Source organism: Ranitomeya variabilis, chromosome 8, assembly GCF_051348905.1.
Source record: "Ranitomeya variabilis isolate aRanVar5 chromosome 8, aRanVar5.hap1, whole genome shotgun sequence".
NCBI lineage: Eukaryota > Metazoa > Chordata > Amphibia > Anura > Dendrobatidae > Ranitomeya > Ranitomeya variabilis.
In genome coordinates this window covers 44633788-44651979 of record NC_135239.1, presented here as the reverse complement: position 1 = coordinate 44651979, position 18192 = coordinate 44633788, and the positions used below count along the sequence as shown (strand labels likewise).

General features: G+C 42.9%; 1 protein-coding gene across 1 annotated transcript in view; it reads left to right on the top strand.

Annotated features, from left to right (window-relative positions):
- XPR1 (xenotropic and polytropic retrovirus receptor 1) overlaps window positions 1–14726 on the top strand; it is a 159717-nt gene extending 144991 nt beyond the window's left edge. Inside the window, exons 14-15 of the mRNA XM_077276808.1 lie at window positions 11376–11597; window positions 11925–14726. Coding sequence (XP_077132923.1) covers window positions 11376–11597; window positions 11925–11985 — 283 coding nt within the window. The 3' untranslated portion in view covers window positions 11986–14726. The remainder of the gene's footprint in view (window positions 1–11375; window positions 11598–11924) is intronic.
- Window positions 14727–18192: the final 3466 nt, after the last annotated feature.

Sequence of the window (18192 nt, the reverse complement as noted above, 5' to 3'; positions counted from 1 at the left end):
ACGGCCCTTGTCCTCTGTATCCACAACCTGCACCACATGGAATACAGCATTTGCATCATTTAACCATTTTCCAACATGGCAATTTTCTTATTCTTTCTTCCAAGAACCCCCCTTCTTATTGCATTTTGTTACGATATGGTTGCAGCCGAAGAAAGGCAATTCTAGTGGTTCAATTATTTTTTTTCTCCTTACGATGTTTGCCAATTGGGTTAAAGGGAATCTGTCAGCAGATTTTTACTATATGTAATCTGAGAACAGCATGAGGTTGGGGTTAAAATCACAGAATTCAAGGATGTCTTGCTTCGTACGCTGTGTCCTGTTTACTTACTGAAGGATTTATCACCAGGAGATTATTATTGCCAGATCTGATGTGTAGGCAATTGCTAGTCCGACTCCGCCGCCTCCTGTGATAAGCAGCTCACTGTCTATAGACTATGACTATGTACATACAGAGCCGGGCGTGGGCAGCTTTCTCAGTTCTGTTACATCCTACATCTAAAAACTCTTAAAACCGCTGCACCCAGTAAACGAAGTGATACACCTTTAGGGTCGGGATCTCTGGTCAGTCACTTATGCTGCATATACAGTGGAATGTAAAAGTTTGGGCACCCCTGGTCAAAATTACTGTTATTGTGAACAGTTAAGCAAGTTAAAGATGAAATGGTTTCTAAAAGGGCTAAAGTTAAAGATGAAAGTAGCAATAAACCTGGCACTCAGGATAGGGAAAACATATCACAGATTTATTTGGCAATCTACAAATTAACGTTTCTGTCTGTTTAGACCTTCATCAGAACTGTGTAATAAATATATACAAAATTAAATGACAAAGTAAAATGCTTAGGACATAAATAGATGCGCCATTTGTGATGGGATTAACAGTGCAGGACACGGCTAAACGCATCAAAGAAACATTTTCAGAAGTATGAGGAATATGACCTCCAAAAGTATACGTTATGTCAGTAGGTGAGGCATCCAAGCAGAATGTGGAAGCTATGTGGATGCCTCACCTATTGACAATATAATAATTTTTGCTAATTCTTTATCTGTTTGGACAGGCTTCCATTGTAATATGGTCTTTTGGGACCTTTTGGGTCTGAATTTATTGTCATAATGTATGCTGTTTATGTCCTATGCATTTTATTTTGTCACTCATTTTTGTTTATTTCACACAGTTCTTAGGAAGGTCTAAACGTTATTAATTTGTGGATTGCCAAATAAATCTGTTATACGTTCAATCTATCCTGAGAGCCAGGTTTATTGCTTCTACTGGATTACTGGTTGAAACCCTACTTAGGCACCAGAGTCGCTCTACCAGGAGTGCCGTATATCCCATTTCTACATAAAGTTAAAGATAACACATTTCCTTTATATTTTAGGGGGAAAACTGTCATTTTTTTACATTTTAACCCCTTCACCCCCAAGGGTGGTTTGCACGTTAATGACCGGGCTAATTTTTACAATTCTGACCACTGTCCCTTTATGAGGTTATAACTCTGGAACGCTTCAACGGATCTTGGCGATTCTGACACTGTTTTCTCATGACATATTGTACTTCATGATACTGGTAAAATTTCTTCGATATAACTTGCGTTTATTTGTGAAAAAAACGAAAATGTTGCAAATTTGGCAATTTTCCAACTTTGAATTTTTATGCCCTTAAATCACAGAGAGATATGTCACACAAAATACTTAATAAGTAACATTTCCCACATGTCTACTTTACATCAGCACAATTTAGGAACCAACATTTTTTTTTTGTTAGGGAGTTATAAGGGTTAAAAGTTGACTAGCAATTTCTCATTTTTACAACACCATTTTTTTTTAGGGACCACATCTCATTTGAAGTCATTTTGAGGGGTCTATATGACAGAAAATACCCAAGTGTGACACCATTCTAAAAACTGCACCCCTCAAGGTGCTCAAAACCACATTCAAGAAATTTATTAACCCTTCAGGTGTTTCACAGGAATTTTTGGAATGTTTAAATAAAAATTAACATTTACATTTTTTTTACACAAAATTTATTTCAGCTCCAATTTGTTTTATTTTACCAAGGGTAACGCAAGAAAATGGACCCCAAAAGTTGTTGTACAATTTGTGCTGAGTACGCTGATACCCCATATGTGGGGGTAAACCACTGTTTGGGCGCATGGGAGAGCTCGGAAGGGAAGGAGCGCCGTTTGACTTTTCAATGCAAAATTGACTGGAATTGAGATGGAACGCCATGTTGCGTTTGGAGAGCCCCTGATGTGCCTAAACATTGAAACCCCCCACAAGTGACACCATTTTGGAAAGTAGACCCCCTAAGGAACTCATCTAGATGTGTGGTGAGCACTTTGACCCACCAAGTGCTTCACAGAAGTTTATAATGCAGAGCCGTAAAAATAAAAAATCATATTTTTTCACAAAAATTATATTTTCGCCCCTAATATTTTATTTTCCCAAGGGTAAGAGAAGAAATTGGACCCCAAAAGTTGTTGTGCAATTTGTCCTGAGTACGCCGATACCCCATATGTGGGGGTAAACCACTGTTTGGGCGCATAGCAAAGCTCGGAAGGGAAGGAGCGCCATTTGACTTTTCAATTCAAAATTGACTGGAATTAAGATGGGACGCCATGTTGCGTTTGGAGAGCCCCTGATGTGCCTAAACATTGAAACCCCCCACAAGTGACACCATTTTGGAAAGTAGACCCCTTAAGGAACTTATCTAGATGTGTGGTGAGCACTTTGACCCAACAAGTGCTTCACAGAAGTTTATAATGCAGAGCCGTGAAAATAAAAATTATTTTTTTTTCGCAAAAATTATTTTTTAGCCCCCAGTTTTGTATTTTCACAGGGGTAACAGGATAAATTGGACCCCAAAAGTTGCTGTCCAATTTGTCCTGAGTACGCTGATACCCCATATGTGGGAGGGAACCACTGTTTGGGCGCATGGCAGAGCTCGGAAGGGAAGGAGCGCCATTTGGAATGCAGACTTAGATGGATTGGTCTGCAGGCATCACGTTGCATTTGCAGAGCCCCTGATGTACCCAAACAGTAGAAACCCCCACAAGTGACCCCATATTGGAAACTAGACCTCCCAAGGAACTTATCTAGATGTGTTGTGAGAACTTTGAAACCCCAAGTGTTTCACTACAGTTTATAACGCAGAGCCGTGAAAATAAAAAATATTTTTTTTTCCCACAAAAATGATTTTTAGCCCCCCAAATTTATATTTTCCCAAGGGCAACAAGAGAACTTGGACCCCAAAAGTTGTTGTCCAATTTGTCTCGAGTACGCTGATGCCCCATATGTTGAGGTAAACCCCTGTTTGGGCGCACGGGAGAGCTCGGAAGGGAAGGAGCACTGTTTTACTTTTTCAATGCAGAATTGGCTGGAATTGAGATCGGACGCCATGTCGCGTTTGGAGCGCCCCTGATGTGCCTAAACAGTGGAAACACCCCAATTCTAACTGAAACCCTAATCCAAACACACCCCTAACCCTAATCCCAACGGTAACCCTAACCACACCCCTAACCCTGACACACCACTAACTCTAATCCCAACCGTAAATGTAATCCTAACCCTAACTTTAGCCCCAACCCTAACCCTATCTTTAGCCCCAACCCTAACCCTATCTTTAGCCCCAACCCTAGCCCTAACCCTAGCCCTAACCCTAGCCCTAGTCCTAACCCTAGCCCTAACCCTAACGGGAAAATGGAAATAAATACATTTTTTTAATTTTATTATTTTTCTCTAACTAAGGGGGTGATGAAGGGGGGTTTGATTTACTTTTATAGCATTTTTTATAGCAGATTTTTATGATTGGCAGCCGTCACATACTAAAAGACGCTTTTTATAGCAAAAAAGTTTTTGCGTCTCCACATTTTGAGAGCTATAATTTTTCCATATTTTGGTCCACAGAGTCATGTGAGGTCTTGATTTTTGCGGGACGAGTTGACGTTTTTAATGGTAACATTTTCGGACACGTGACAGTTTTTGATCGCTTTTTATTCCGATTTTTGTGAGGCAGAATGACAAAAAAACAGCTATTCATGAATTTCTTTTGGGGGAGGCGTTTATACCGTTCCACGTTTGGTAAAATTGATAAAGCAGTTTTATTCGACGGGTCAGTACGATTACAGCGATACCTCATTTATATAATTTTTTTATGTTTTGGCGCTTTTATACGATAAAAACTATTTTATAGAATAAATAATTATTTTGGCATCGCTTTATTCTGAGGACTATAACTTTTTTATTTTTTCGCTGATGATGCTGTATGGCGGCTTGTTTTTTGCGGGACAAGATGACGTTTTCAGCGGTACCATGCTTATTTATATCCGTCTTTTTGATCGCGTGTTATTCCACTTTTTGTTCGGCGGTATGATAATAAAGCGTTTTTTGCCTCGTTTTTTTTTTTTTTCCCCCCCTACGGTGTTCACTGAAGGGGTTAACTAGTGATATAGTTTTATAGGTGGGGTCGTTACGGACGCGGCGATACTAAATATGTGTACTTTTATTGTTTTTTTTTTTATTTAGATAAAGAAATGTATTTATGGGAATAATATATATATATTTTTTCTTTATTTAGGAATTATTTTTTTTATTTTTTTTTACACATGTGGAAATTTTTTTTTTTACTTTGTCCCGGGGGGGACATCACAGATCGGTGATCTGACAGTTTGCACAGCACTCTGTCAGATCACCGATCTCACTTACAGCACTGCAGGCTTACCAGCGCCTGCTCTGAGCAGGCACTTGGTAAGCCACCTCCCTCCCTGCAGGACCCGGATGCCGCGGCCATCTTGGATCCGGGACCTGCAGCGAGGTAGGAGACCCTCGGAGCAACGCGATCACATCGCGTTGCTCCGGGGGTCACAGGGAAGCCCGCAGGGAGCCCCCTCCCTGCGTGATGCTTCCCTGTACTGTCGGCACACCGCGATCATGTTTGATCGCGGTGTGCCGGGGGTTAATGTGCCGGGGGCGGTCCGTGACCGCTCCTGGCACATAGTGCCGGATGTCAGCTGCGATAGCTGACACCCGGCCGCGATCGGCCGCGCTCCCCCCGTGAGCGCCGCCGATCGCGCTGGACGTACTATCCCGTCGGTGGTCATACGGGCCCACCCCACCCCTCGACGGGATAGTACGTCCAATGTCAGAAAGCGGTTAATAATTACAAAAAGGAAAATGAGCCAATGCAAAAGTTTGGGCACCCTGCATGGTTAGGACCTAGTGGCATCCCCTTTTGCAAGTATCACAGCTTGTAAATGCTTTTTGTAGCCAGACAAGAGTCTTTCAATTCTTGTTTGAGGGATTTTCATCCATTCTGCCTTAGAAAATTCTTCCAGTTCTGTGAGATTCCTGGGTCGTCTTGCATACACTGCTATTTTGAGGTATAGCCACAGATTTTCAAACATGTTCAGATCAGGGGACTGCGAGGGCCGTTGTAAAACCTTCAGCTTGTGCCTTTGAGGTATCCTATTGTGGATTTTGGCTTGTGTTTAGGATCATTATCCATTTGTAGAAGCCATCCTCTTTTCACCTTCAGCTTTTTTACAGATGGTGTTATGTTTGCATCAAGAATTTGTTCAATTTTCATTGAATCCATTCTTTCCTCTACCGTGAAATGTTCCCCGTGCCATTGGCTGCAACACCCACCAAAGCATGATTGATCCAACCCCATGCTAGATGGTTGGCAAGATGTTCTTTTCTTGAAATTCTGTGCCCTTTTTTTCTCCACACACACCTTTGATCATTGTGGCCAAAGAGTTCTATTTTAACCCCTTCATGACCTTAATGACCCAGCCTATTTTGGCCTTAATGACCTGGCCATTTTTTGCAATTCTGACCAGTGTCCCTTTATGAGGTAATAACTCAGGAACGCTTCAACGGATCCTAGCGGTTCTGAGACTGTTTTTTCGTGACATATTGGGCTTCATGTGAGTGGTAAATTTAGGTCGATAATTTTTGCGTTTATTTGTGACAAAAAAAAGGGAATTTGGTGAAAATTTTGAAAATTTCGCCAATTTTCAAATTTTGAATTCTTATTCTGTTAAACCAGAGAGTTATGTGACACAAAATATTTAATAAATAACATTTCCCACATGTCTACTTTTACATCAGCACAATTTTGGAAACAAATTTTTTTTTTTGCTAGGAAGTTATAAGGGTTAAAATTTGACCAGCGATTTCTCATTTTTACAACAAAATTTACAAAACCATTTTTTTTAGGGACCACTTCACATTTCAAGTCCGTTTGAGGGGTCTGTATGGCTGAAAATACCCAAAAGTGACACCATTCTAAAAACTGCACCCCTCAAGGTGCTCAAAACCACATTCAGTAAGTTTATTAACCCTTCAGGTGTTTCACAGCAGCAGAAGCAACATGGACGGAAAAAATGAGCATTTAACTTTTTAGTCACAAAAATGATATTTTAGCAAGAATTTTTTTATTTTCCCAAGGGTAAAAGGAGACAGTGGACAGCGATAGTTATTGTCCAATTTGTCCTGAGTACGCTGATACCCCATATGTGGGGGGGAACCACTGTTTGGGTGCATGGCAAGGCTCGAAAGGGAAGGAGCGCCATTTTATTTTTTGAATGAAAAATTGGCTCCAATCTTTAGCGGTCACCATGTCGCGTTTGGAGAGCCCCTGTGTGCCTAAAGATTTGTGCTTCCCCACAAATGACCCCATTTTGGAAATTAGACCCCCCCCCAAGGAACTTATCTAGGTGCATAGTGAGCTCTTTGAACCCCCAGGTGCTTCACAACTTGATCCGTAAAAAGGAAAAAGTACTTTTTTTTTTCACAAAAAAATTCTTTTAGCCTCAATTTTTTCATTTTCACATGGGCAACAGGATAAAATGAATCCTAAAATTTGTTGGGCAACTTCTCCTGAGTCCACCGATACCTCATATGTGGGGGTAAACTACTGTTTGGGCGCACGGCAAGGCTCGGAAGGGAAGGAGCGCCATTTGACTTTTTGAATGAAAAATTAGCTCCAATCGTTAGCACACCATGTCGCGTTTGGATAGCCCCCTGTGTGCCTAAACATTGGAGCCGCCCCACATGTGACCCCATTTAGGAAACTAGACCTCCAACAGAACATATCTAGATGTGTGGTGAGCACTTTTTACCCCCAAGTGCTTCACAGAAGTTTATAACGCAGAGCCGTGAAAATAAAAAATCTTTTTTTCCCTCAAATGATTTTTTTAATCCGCAATTTTTTATTTTCTCAAGGGTAACAGGAGAAATTGGACCCCAAAAGTTGTTGTCTAGTTTGTCCTGAGTATGCTGGTACTCCATATGTGGGGGTAAACCACTGTTTGGGCACACGTCGGGGCTCGGAAGGGAAGTAGTGACGTTTTGAAATGCAGGCTTTGATGGAATGGTCTGCGGGCGTCATGTTGCGTTTGCAGAGCCCCTGATGTGCCTAAACAGTGGAAACCCCCCACAAGTGACCCCATTTTGGAAACTAGACTGCCCAAGGAACTTATCTAGATGTGTCGTGAGCACTTTGAACCCCCAAGTGCTTCACAAAAGTTTATAACGCAGAGCCGTGAAAATAAAAAATCATTTTTTTTCCCCAAAAAAATTTTTTTTAGCCCCACATTTTTTATTTTCCCAAGGGTAACAGGAGAAATTAGACCCATAAATTTGTTTTGCAATTTTTACTGAGTACGCTGATACCCCATATGTTTGGGTAAACCACTGTTTGGGCACACGTCGGGGCTCGGAAGGGAGGGAGCACCATTTGACTTTTTGAACGCAAGATTGGCTGGAATCAATGGTGGCGCCATTTCGCGTTTGGAGACGCCTGATGTGCCTAAACAATGGAAACCCCTCAATTCTAACTCCAATACTAACCCCAACACACCCCTAACCCTAATCCCAACCCTAACCATTTCCCTAACCACACGCCTAACCCTAACCCCAGCACACCCCTAACCCTAATCTAATTCCAACCCCAACCCTAATCCCAACTCTAATTCCAACCCTAGCCCTAAGGCTATATGCCCACATTGCGGATTCGTGTGCAGATTTTTCAGCACTGTTTTTGAAAAATCCGCAGGTAAAACGCACTGCGTTTTACCTGTGGATTTATCGCTGATTTCCTGCGTTTTTTGTGTAGATTTCACCTGCGGTTTTACACCTGCTTATTCCTATTGAGGAACAAGTGTAAAACGCTGCGGAATCCGCACAAAGAATTGACATGCTGCGGAAAATACAACGTATTCCGCGCTGTATTTTCCGCACCATGGGTACAGCGGATTTAGTTTTCCATAGGTTTACATCGTACTGTACACCGCATGGAAAACTGCTGCGAATCTGCAGCCAAATCCGCACTGTGTGCACATAACTTAATTCCAACCCTAATTCTAACCCTAGTTCTAACCCTAATTCTAACCCTAACCCTAGTTCTAACCGTAGTTCTAACCCTAACCCTAGTTCTAACCCTAGTGGAAAAATAAAAATAAATATATTTTCTTTATTTTATGATGTTCCCTACCTATGGGGGTGATAAAGGGGGGGGCTATTTACTTTTTTTTTTTCTTTTGATCAACTCTTTGGTAGAACCTATCACAGTGATCAAAGTGAATGAACGAATCGGCCGGCCGGCAGATTCGTCGGGGGCACTGCGCATGCGCCCGCCATTTTGGAAGATGGCGGCGCCCATCCTAGATGCCGGACGGACACCAGAGGGACCCCGGGACTCTGGAGGTACGGGGGGTGGGATCAGGGGGGGCGGCGCTGGACAGGACGGAGGGGAGAGGAGGGCGTGGAGGACAGGACGGAGGGGTAGGAAACACTGACGGCTGCTGCAGATTGCCGCTGACAGTTGGTGGGTGGGGGGGTCAGATCGGGGTCTCCACCCATGGCCGATGATATTGCAGCATCGGCCATGGCTGGATTGGAATATTTCACCAAGTTTCATTGGTGAAATATTACAAATTGCTCCGATTGGCTGTTTCACTTTCAACAGCCAATCAGAGTGATCGTAGCCACATGGGGGCAAAGCCACCCCCCCCGGGCTGAAGTACCACTCCCCCTGTCCCTGCAGATCGGGTGAAATTGGAGTTAACCCTTTCACCCGATCTGCAGGGACGCAATCCCTCCATGACGCCACATAGGCATCACAGGTTGGATTGGCACCGACTTTTATGACGCCTACGTGGAGTCACAGGTCGGGAAGGGGTTAACCTCATTGGTACACAGGACTTATTTCCAAAATGCATCACGCTTGTTGAGATGTTCTTTTGCATACTTCAGATGCAGAGTTATATTGTGAGGACGCAAGAGAGGTTTTCTTCTGATGACTTTTCCTTGAATCCCATATTTGTGTTGTGCAGGTGTCTCTGAACAGTAGAACAATGTACCACAACTCCAGAGTCTGCTAAATCTTTCTGAAGGTCTTTTTCAGTCAAGCAGGGTTCTGATTTGCCTCTCTAGCAATCCGACGAGCAGCTCTCACTGAAATTTTTCTTGGTCTTCCAGAACTTATCTTGACCTCCACTGTTGCTGTTAACTGCCATTTCTTAATTACATTTGGAACTGAGGGAAGGGAAACTTGAAAATTATTTGCCTCCTTCTTATAGACTTCTCCTGCTTTGTTGGCTTCCACCATTTTTATTTTCAGAGTGCCAGGCAGCTGCTTAGAAGAACCCAAAGCTGCTGAATTTTGGCACAAGGTTAGAGGGTGGATTTTTATAAAGCTGGGAAATTTGCATCACCTGGCCTTTCCGAACGATGATAGTGAACAAGCCATAACTCTAACAGGGTAATTATGGTCTGAAACCTTGGTCAAAGTTATCTGAGCACACAAATCTCCAAGGGTGCCCAAAATTTTGCATTGGCCCATTTTCTTTTTCGTAGTTTTTAAAATGAAGAAAAAAAACAAACAAAACTATATATATTTATTTTTTCTAAAATACAAAGGTAATTTGTTATCTTTAACTTGAGCCCTTTTAGAGATCATCTAATCTTCAACTTGCTTAACTGCTCACAATAACAGTAATTTTGACCGGGGTGGCCAAATGTCTAAACGCCACTATCAATACCACACACTTGCTTCATATAGTATTCCTTTATATAGTGAAAAAGACATTGTCCTAAGAAGTCCAGCCACTGAGAAGGACCAAGATGGTGATATCGGCATTCAGCAGGTCCCCAACTGCAATGACAACCCATTCATCCCCCCCAGGAAGACACTGACCTCATGCACTGGTAACTGCTATTTAAATGTCTCTGTCAGAGATTGACAGGTGGATTTAAGTGGTTAAACTGCAACAATTGGTGCACAGTCCGGCCTCTGCAGTTGAAGGCAGATGGAAGCTGTGCATTACAGCCGACATTTGAGCTCTCGTCATACATGGGGTCATGACCAAAGACGTACATATGCCTTGTGTCGGTAAGGGATTAATTGACCAGTGAGTGCTGTGGTCGCTTCTCATAGTACGGCTTGTTTAGACTCAGAATGATTATATGACGGAGCACCACAGAGTCCTCACAAGTGTGGGACTTGTAGGTGGCAGCGCCAGTCTTTTCTTAATTGAAGTTGAAAAACAAAAAGGCATTACTCATCTCTTCGATCTCACCTCTTGGATTGCTTTATCAGTGCCACTTTGGCTGTTCCCAGTGGGGTTTGTTTTCTTTCTGCAGCTATCAAGTGCCTTTATGCCTGCCAAGGCCATTGATTACCTGCGTCTTGTGAATGATGTATGGTGTGTGATCACTTCAAGAAGTAAGCAGAGACTTGCGGGAACAACTAGAGTGGCCCTAATGTAACATTGCAGGATGAAAAAGTGAGAATACTTTGTGCAAAATGCAAAAAGAAAGTCAAATCTAGCATAGCTCCTGACTGTTCGCTCTCCCTCCTCTCACTGTTAGAGAAAGCAGCAGGAAGACGGTGAGGGTTGTCCACACATCCCCACAGTGTAAGGAGGGGAAAAAGCATGCACAGTCTTAGGGAGGGCAGAGAAAAACTATTGAAAAGGGGGAAAGCACGGGGAAATAAGTGAACAGTAGAAGCTGTACTGATAAATGAATGCTGAAGACAGAGGCACCCTGTATGCACACAGACCTCACATACAACCTGTATTACTGTGAGAGACACTCCCACAAGACAGAAACCTGTAACTAGCATCAGGCTGCAAACTGCATACACAGGGGGTCTCAAATTGAATGAAGATTGCAACAAAAATGTATTGCAGTTGTATTAATGAAAGGTATCTAGTAACCTATGGAAAACTTATTTTTTAAATGTCAGAGGTGTTTATAGGATTTAAGCATTGTAAGGAAGCATTTGGTGTAGTGTTCACCCTTATTATATAATTTCTGATCTTGCATATCCTCTTATGTTGTCTGACTCCTTACATCCTTTCTTTGCCCACTAGCCGCTTTGTGTGGAACTTCTTCCGTCTGGAGAACGAGCACCTGAATAACTGTGGTGAATTCCGTGCCGTACGTGATATCTCTGTGGCCCCTATGAATGCCGATGACCAAACGCTGCTGGAGCAGATGATGGATCAAGAGGATGGTGTGAAGAACCGAGCCAAGAGCAAGACGTGGAAGCGGAGCCAGAGCATATCATTGCGCAGACCTCGCCTGTCCTCACAGTAAGTAAAACAATGGCTGCCGCTGTTGTAAAATACCGAGGGGCTGCTTATCACTATGCTACGATTACATCTGATGGACGGTTCAGTGATCGCTCGCTGGACGGTTTGTGGCCGCCTGCGTCCAGTGTGAAAGCACTTTGGTTATTGATCATGATGGCGCATGCTTTTAGGATGTGACAACCGTGCATCCAATTTCTTTAAATCTATTTCTCCCTTTTTCTCTGCTTTATGCCATAGTACTGTCAGAATACAATGATATTAAAGATTGTAGACAAGCAGGCAATCATGAGTCCGTATAATAACATCCCTATCTATTGTGTCCCATAGGAGTAAGGGCCGGGATGCCAAGGTCCTGATTGATGACACCGATGATGAAGCCAACACATGAAGCAGTTACTGCTTTCACCTTCCACGCTCCAACCATCTTTTTCAGGCTTTCATCCCCCTACCAGGCTTCTTTTTATCCTCGCACTGCATCACTACAGGGCTGGCCTCCTGCTCGCCCTTTTAACCCATTAAAAGATTTTGGTCCCACGACAATTCATGGACAGAGGTAACAAAGGAAGCCAAGGACAGACCTTTCCATACCCAGGTGTACCAAGCTGGAAAGGACTGTCGAGAATTTGGTGGATGGTCAGAAAAGCCTCCCCGCCAAATCTCCAATCTTATTGCTTGCCTGACTACAAAAGACTTGAAGTTTCTGTGTTTTTCCCCTCTGTGGTGCCACATACAGCAACCTGAGCTGGGATTGTTGTGCTAGTCGCAGACGATCATCTTCGTCGTCCATCCTCCTCCTCGCTGTCCCCACCTTCACTTCCCTACATGTTTGTTTGCCATCATTTATATTTTGTGTTCCCACCCCCCCAGCAGTGCTGGAAGGGGTCCCAAAGAAAAGGGGCTGGGGGAGTGACAGAACTTGAAGATATTAACTTTCTTCATTCATTAAGCTATCATCAGTCCATTGTTTTAAACCAAAGTTATATTTTTGTTGCTACTTTTGACCTTCTATTTCCATTTTTTGTTGTTGTTGGACATGTTGAGATCCTCCATGCAGTCCGCGTGGTGTGCAGCCACCTCCACCATCGACAGAAGCCAATCCTGCCAAAGGGGCCTGTATTCTGCTCTTCATAAGAGCTGAGCACTCCCTCTCGTAGCCTCAACACCTGCACTCGGGGAAGTGTGCCTAACCATTTTGCTGCTGAGTAACTAGAGCCATGTGGGTACGGGATTACAGGCCTCCTCGAGCGGAGTGGTTTAATCATTCTTCTATATTACTGCCAGACAAGCGACATGCAGGAGATGCATATTGAAATGCACAGCATGTCTCAAGTATTCGCCGTGACTTCTGTAAGTGCAGGCTCACACTGTCAACCGTTTCATTGCTGCCTTCTGGGTTCTACCCACATTTGCCAGCAGACCTCCCCCCCACAAGGGCTGACAATAGGGAACCAGTCTTAAACCCCCATCCCCTCCTTATTCAGCGCTGCAGTGGATGCACAATGCAGCCATTTGGAAGGGGGCAGCGGATTGTCAAAATGCATCAAGTGCTTGGCTTTGAAGAGTTCATTCTCACCTTCTCCATGAGACAGGTTCTGAAGTTACGACCATGCTGCCCCCTCTCATAACTTTTTGCTTTCTCCAGTTAGTGCAAGGACAATCTTTTGAACTAGACCTCTGCTTGGTGACAATTTTACCTCTACAAGAGTCTGCCTCTCTCAGCACTTCTGCCTCCTCCTCCTCTTCAGCGAAGGGAACAGGGTGGTGGTAGTAGTGCTAAGAGACCCCGAGGGTTGTGACCGCTGCTTTGTCTTGCTGTAGCTGTATATGTGCATTGCTGTTCAGCTTGGCTTCTCTCGTCCGTGCGCATGCTTTGTTTGTTCCTTCCGTGTCACGGAGGGAATGATTAGTGTACTATTTTTTTTTTCTAGAAAGGAGCTCAGCCGCTGAGTGTAGGGAGAGGGCGCCGTTAGTCTTAGCAGCCCTTCCTGTTTGCGACTGTTCGTTATGAATAATCCATTCAACGGGATTGGGAATAGATTATCCCACTGAAATTACTACGACTTACAAGAGTCATTGATTATTGCGCGTCGGGGGTAGAACGTGACTTCCGACCCAGGACAATACAACATTCAGGTGTATTGAATGGCAACCACCCTGTTTGTTGTCCTTTATGCAAGGATCTGGAGTCCTGACGTTACTGCCAGGTTTATAGATTAGATTTGAACATGGCCTTCTCCGGCTTTGTTGGTTACATTCCCTAAAATATAACTACTGTTTACTTGGACGATACTGGCTCGAATTGGAGAAGAACCTGGATGGATAGCCAGCTTTAAGACGGCCACTTAGACATCTGCCATTTACTCGGTGGTACTACTGTGGATATATACGGCCGGATGGGTCCACTCTGTTCTGCACACATCCGGGGAGAGAGACCGGACTACTGCTCCTATGGTCAGCTGTAACAGCGGCTCACTCCCTGACTCAGGCCTAGCTCAAGCTTGGTAGCCGTGATGTAACCAATGTGTTCTTCTCATGTAAGATGTGATGTAAGTCCGTGCAGCAAGGGAATCGTGTCTGGAAGAGGAACGTGGAATGCCAGGGAATAAAGGGGAATTAAAGCACACTCCGTCCCTCCCTGCTCCCCTCTCCAGCTCTCTGTCCCACTGTGAAGCTCTCTTCCTGCTAGATGTCTTCAGTATCAGCACTGTGACTTGTTCTTTCTGGTGCATTCCTGCGTCGTGTCCCTGCTCCCCACCATCTCGTTTTGATCTTCTTTTTCTTCCACTTGCGTTTTTTTCCCCTCTTCACCTGTCTCCTATCCACGCCATGCCTGCCCTACCCTTCTTTGTTTTCCTCCACCCCGTTCTATCTGAAAATGAAGAACACGGGACAAACCTTGCTTGCTCTTCTCTGTGGCTGTGCTGATAGATTTTTGTTCCCTTCGATGGATATTAAGATTACTACTTTTTTTTTTTTTTTAAATACTGTGGAGTACTTTCTGGTCAGTAGGAACATTTTGGCACAAAGTGCTTCTGGTTTGTAGATTGTATAAAACAAATTTATGTGGCTATATGTGTTTATATTTGTTTTTGTTTTTTTGTGTCTTTTTTGGTAAAAGAAAAAAAATGACTCGTGTCTGGCTGAATTTTTTGATGAATTAAGATTTAAGAATCAAGATATTTAAACAGTAATTGTATAATTGTGATTCCTAAATCAGTAGTACACTTGAAAATGCCCGATGTAAATTTTGTGTTCACTGGTAAAATCTGTGTTCAGTGAAGACAGATTTTTCCAGTACTGAGATAGAGATGGCAGTGGGTGCGGATAAGATTCTATGGGAAAGGGCAGAGCTAGAAACAGACCCAAACATTCTGCTGCAAGTTCTCCTGGAACAATAGTTACAATTCAAAGTGTAACTGACACTTCTTCTATGGGAAAGGGCGGAGCTAGAAACATACCCAAACATTCTGCTGCAAGTTCTCCTGGAACAACAGTTACAATTTAAAGCGTAACTGACATTTCTTCTATGGGAAAAGGGCGGAGCTAGAAACAAACAGACATTCTGCTGCAAGTTCTCCTGGAACAATAGTTACAATTTAAAGTGTAACTGACATTTCTTCTATGGGAAAGGGCAGAGCTAGAAACCAACACAGACATTCTGCTGCAAGTTCTTCTGGAACAATAGTTACAATTTAAAGTGTAACTGACACTTCTTCTATGGGAAAGGGGCGGAGCTAGAAACAAACCCAAACATTCTGCTGCAAGTTCTCTTGGAACAATAGTTACAATTTAAAGCGTAAGGCAACGTTCACATTTGCGTTGTTGGGCGCAGCGTCGGCGACGCAACCAACAACGCATGTACACAACGCAGCGTTTTGCGACGCATGCGTTGTCATAAGATCCTACAGATCGGGACTTTTAGTGCAGGGAAAACGCTACAAGTAGCGTCCCCTGCACCCTGTCTTGCGCGTCTATATGACGCATGTAAAACGCAGTACAACGCATACCGGCGCAAGTCCATGCGCCCCCCATGTTAAAGATAGGGGCGCATGACGTATGCGTCGACGACGCTGCGCCCAACAACGCAAATGTGAACGTAGCCTAACTGACATTTCTTCTATGGGAAAGGGCGGAGCTAGAAACAAACAGACATTCTGCTGCAAGTTCTCCTGGAACAATAGTTACAATTTAAAGCGTAACTGACATTTCTTCTATGGGAAAGGGCGGAGCTAGAAACCAACACATTCTGCTGCAAGTTCTCCTGGAACGACAGTTACAGTTTAAAGTTTCAGGAGAACTTGCAGCAGAATGTCTATGTCTGCCTTCTCCTCCTTCCTACATAGAACTTTGGGGCAAATCTTTTTACAGTACCATCAAAATGAATGAGATGTCTTAAGTCTCATACACATGCTCCTTATTTATTTCCTTGCAGATTTGAACCATCAAAGCTTTTTTTTTGTTTTTTGTTTTTTTTTTCAAGTCGGAGCAGCAATACGTGTGCTCAAAGGCCACTTCATCAAAACGGGAATCCCAATTTTGTGATCTGTGGACACCCCAGTGATCGGACTCTCATCTACAGAACTTGTAATCCTGATACAACCCCATTCATTTTATATAACTTTGCTAAAAGTTGGCTCTAATGTTTTTTTTAGAGCAGCTCTTCTTCTCCTGTTAAGTGGTAAAATCCACCCTGCTTGTAACCACCACCAGGATTTTACACCGTTTAGTTATTTTTACTTTCATGTCAGCTGTTTATAGCTGTATTCAGAGAGCTCCCCCTAGAGGGAGATGTAGGCACTTAGAATTTATAACGAAAAAAGCAATAAATTATAAAGAACTGCCCCAAAGGAAATGATCACACGCTACTGTATATGTGCGCACCGACATGAGACATGGTGTCTACTCCCCAGGTACATTTACAGCAGGTTAAAGCCCTAATGTCAGCACAGCGCAGGTCACACAATGAACGCTCATTTGTATCCACTCCTGCTTACATCAATTAAGACCATCTGTGTGCCATCTACTAACGAATCAGCCAGAAATGTGTAACAGCCCTGAGATTTGCCATTACAGGCTATGTGCCCACGTTGCAGAATTGCCTCTGGATTATTTTGTGCGGATTCTGCATCTCTTGGCAGAAAACCAAGGTGCGGATTTGATGCGTTTTTTTTATGCGGATTTGATGCATTTTTTTATGCGGATTTGATGCAGTTTTTGTGCGGATTTCTTGCAATTTTTACCCCTGCGGATTTCTATAATGGAATGGGTACAAAAACGCTGCAGATCCGCAAAAAAGAAATTACATGCTCCTTCTTTTAATCCGCAGCGTTTCCGCACGGAATTTTCCGCACCATTAGCACAGCATTTTTTTCTCATTGATTTACATTGTACTGTAAATCACTTGCGGATCTGCAGCGTTTCTGCACCGTGAAAACGCTGCGGATCCGAAGGAAATCCGCAACGTGTGCACATAGCCACAGAGTTCTCTTTTTTGTTAGAGTCAGCACACTGGTTAAGTCCTAAATCGTTATAGGTGTGAGAAGTCAAACATTTTTTCACTGTAAACTGAGATGAACTGAAACCTCATAATAACACAAGCCAGGACTGGCCTGGATCTCGCTTAAGAAATTGGAAAATTATTCCCAAATCTGGAAGGTAACTGGATACCAGTCTTTATCTGACATAGGTATTTGTCTAATTTTATCAAAAAGTTGTAATTGATTAACCCCTTCCCCACCTCAGGTTTTTCAGTTTTCGTTTTTCGCTCCCCTTCTTCCCAGATCCATAACTTTTTTTCATTTTTCAGTCTATATGGCCATGTGAGGGATGGATTTTTTGTGGGATGAGTTGTACTTTTGAACACCACCACTGGTTTTTCCATACTGTGTACTGGAAAACGGTAAAAAAAATTTAAAGTGCAAGTGAAATAGCAAAAAAGTGCTATTCCACAGCGTGCGTATGTATGTATGTATGTATGTATGTGTGTGTGTGTGTGTGTGTGTGTGTGTGTGTGTGTGTATATATATATATATATATATATATATATATGTGTGTATATATATATATATATATATATATATATGTATATATATATATATATATATATATATATATATATATATATATATATTAGTACAGATCAAAACCTCACCTCATTTAAAGATTTTTCTGTATTTTCATGACTATGAAAATTGTACATTCACACTGAAGACATCAAAACTATGAATTAACACATGTGGAATTATATACTTAACAAAAAAGTGTGAAACAACTGAAATTATGTCTTATATTCTAGGTTCTTCAAAGTAGCCACCTTTTGCTTTGATGACTGCTTTGCACACTCTTGGCATTCTCTTGATGAGCTTCAAGGGGTAGTCACCGGAAATCGTCTTCCAACAATCTTGAAGGAGTTCCCAGAGATGCTTAGCACTTGTTGGCCCTTTTGCCTTCACTCTGCGGTCCAGCTCACCCCAAACCATCTCGATTGGGTTCAGGTCTGGTGACTGTGGAGGCCAGGTCATCTGGCGTAGCACTCCATCACTCTCCTTCTTGGTCAAATAGCCCTTCCACAGCCTGGAGGTGTGTTTGGGGTCAT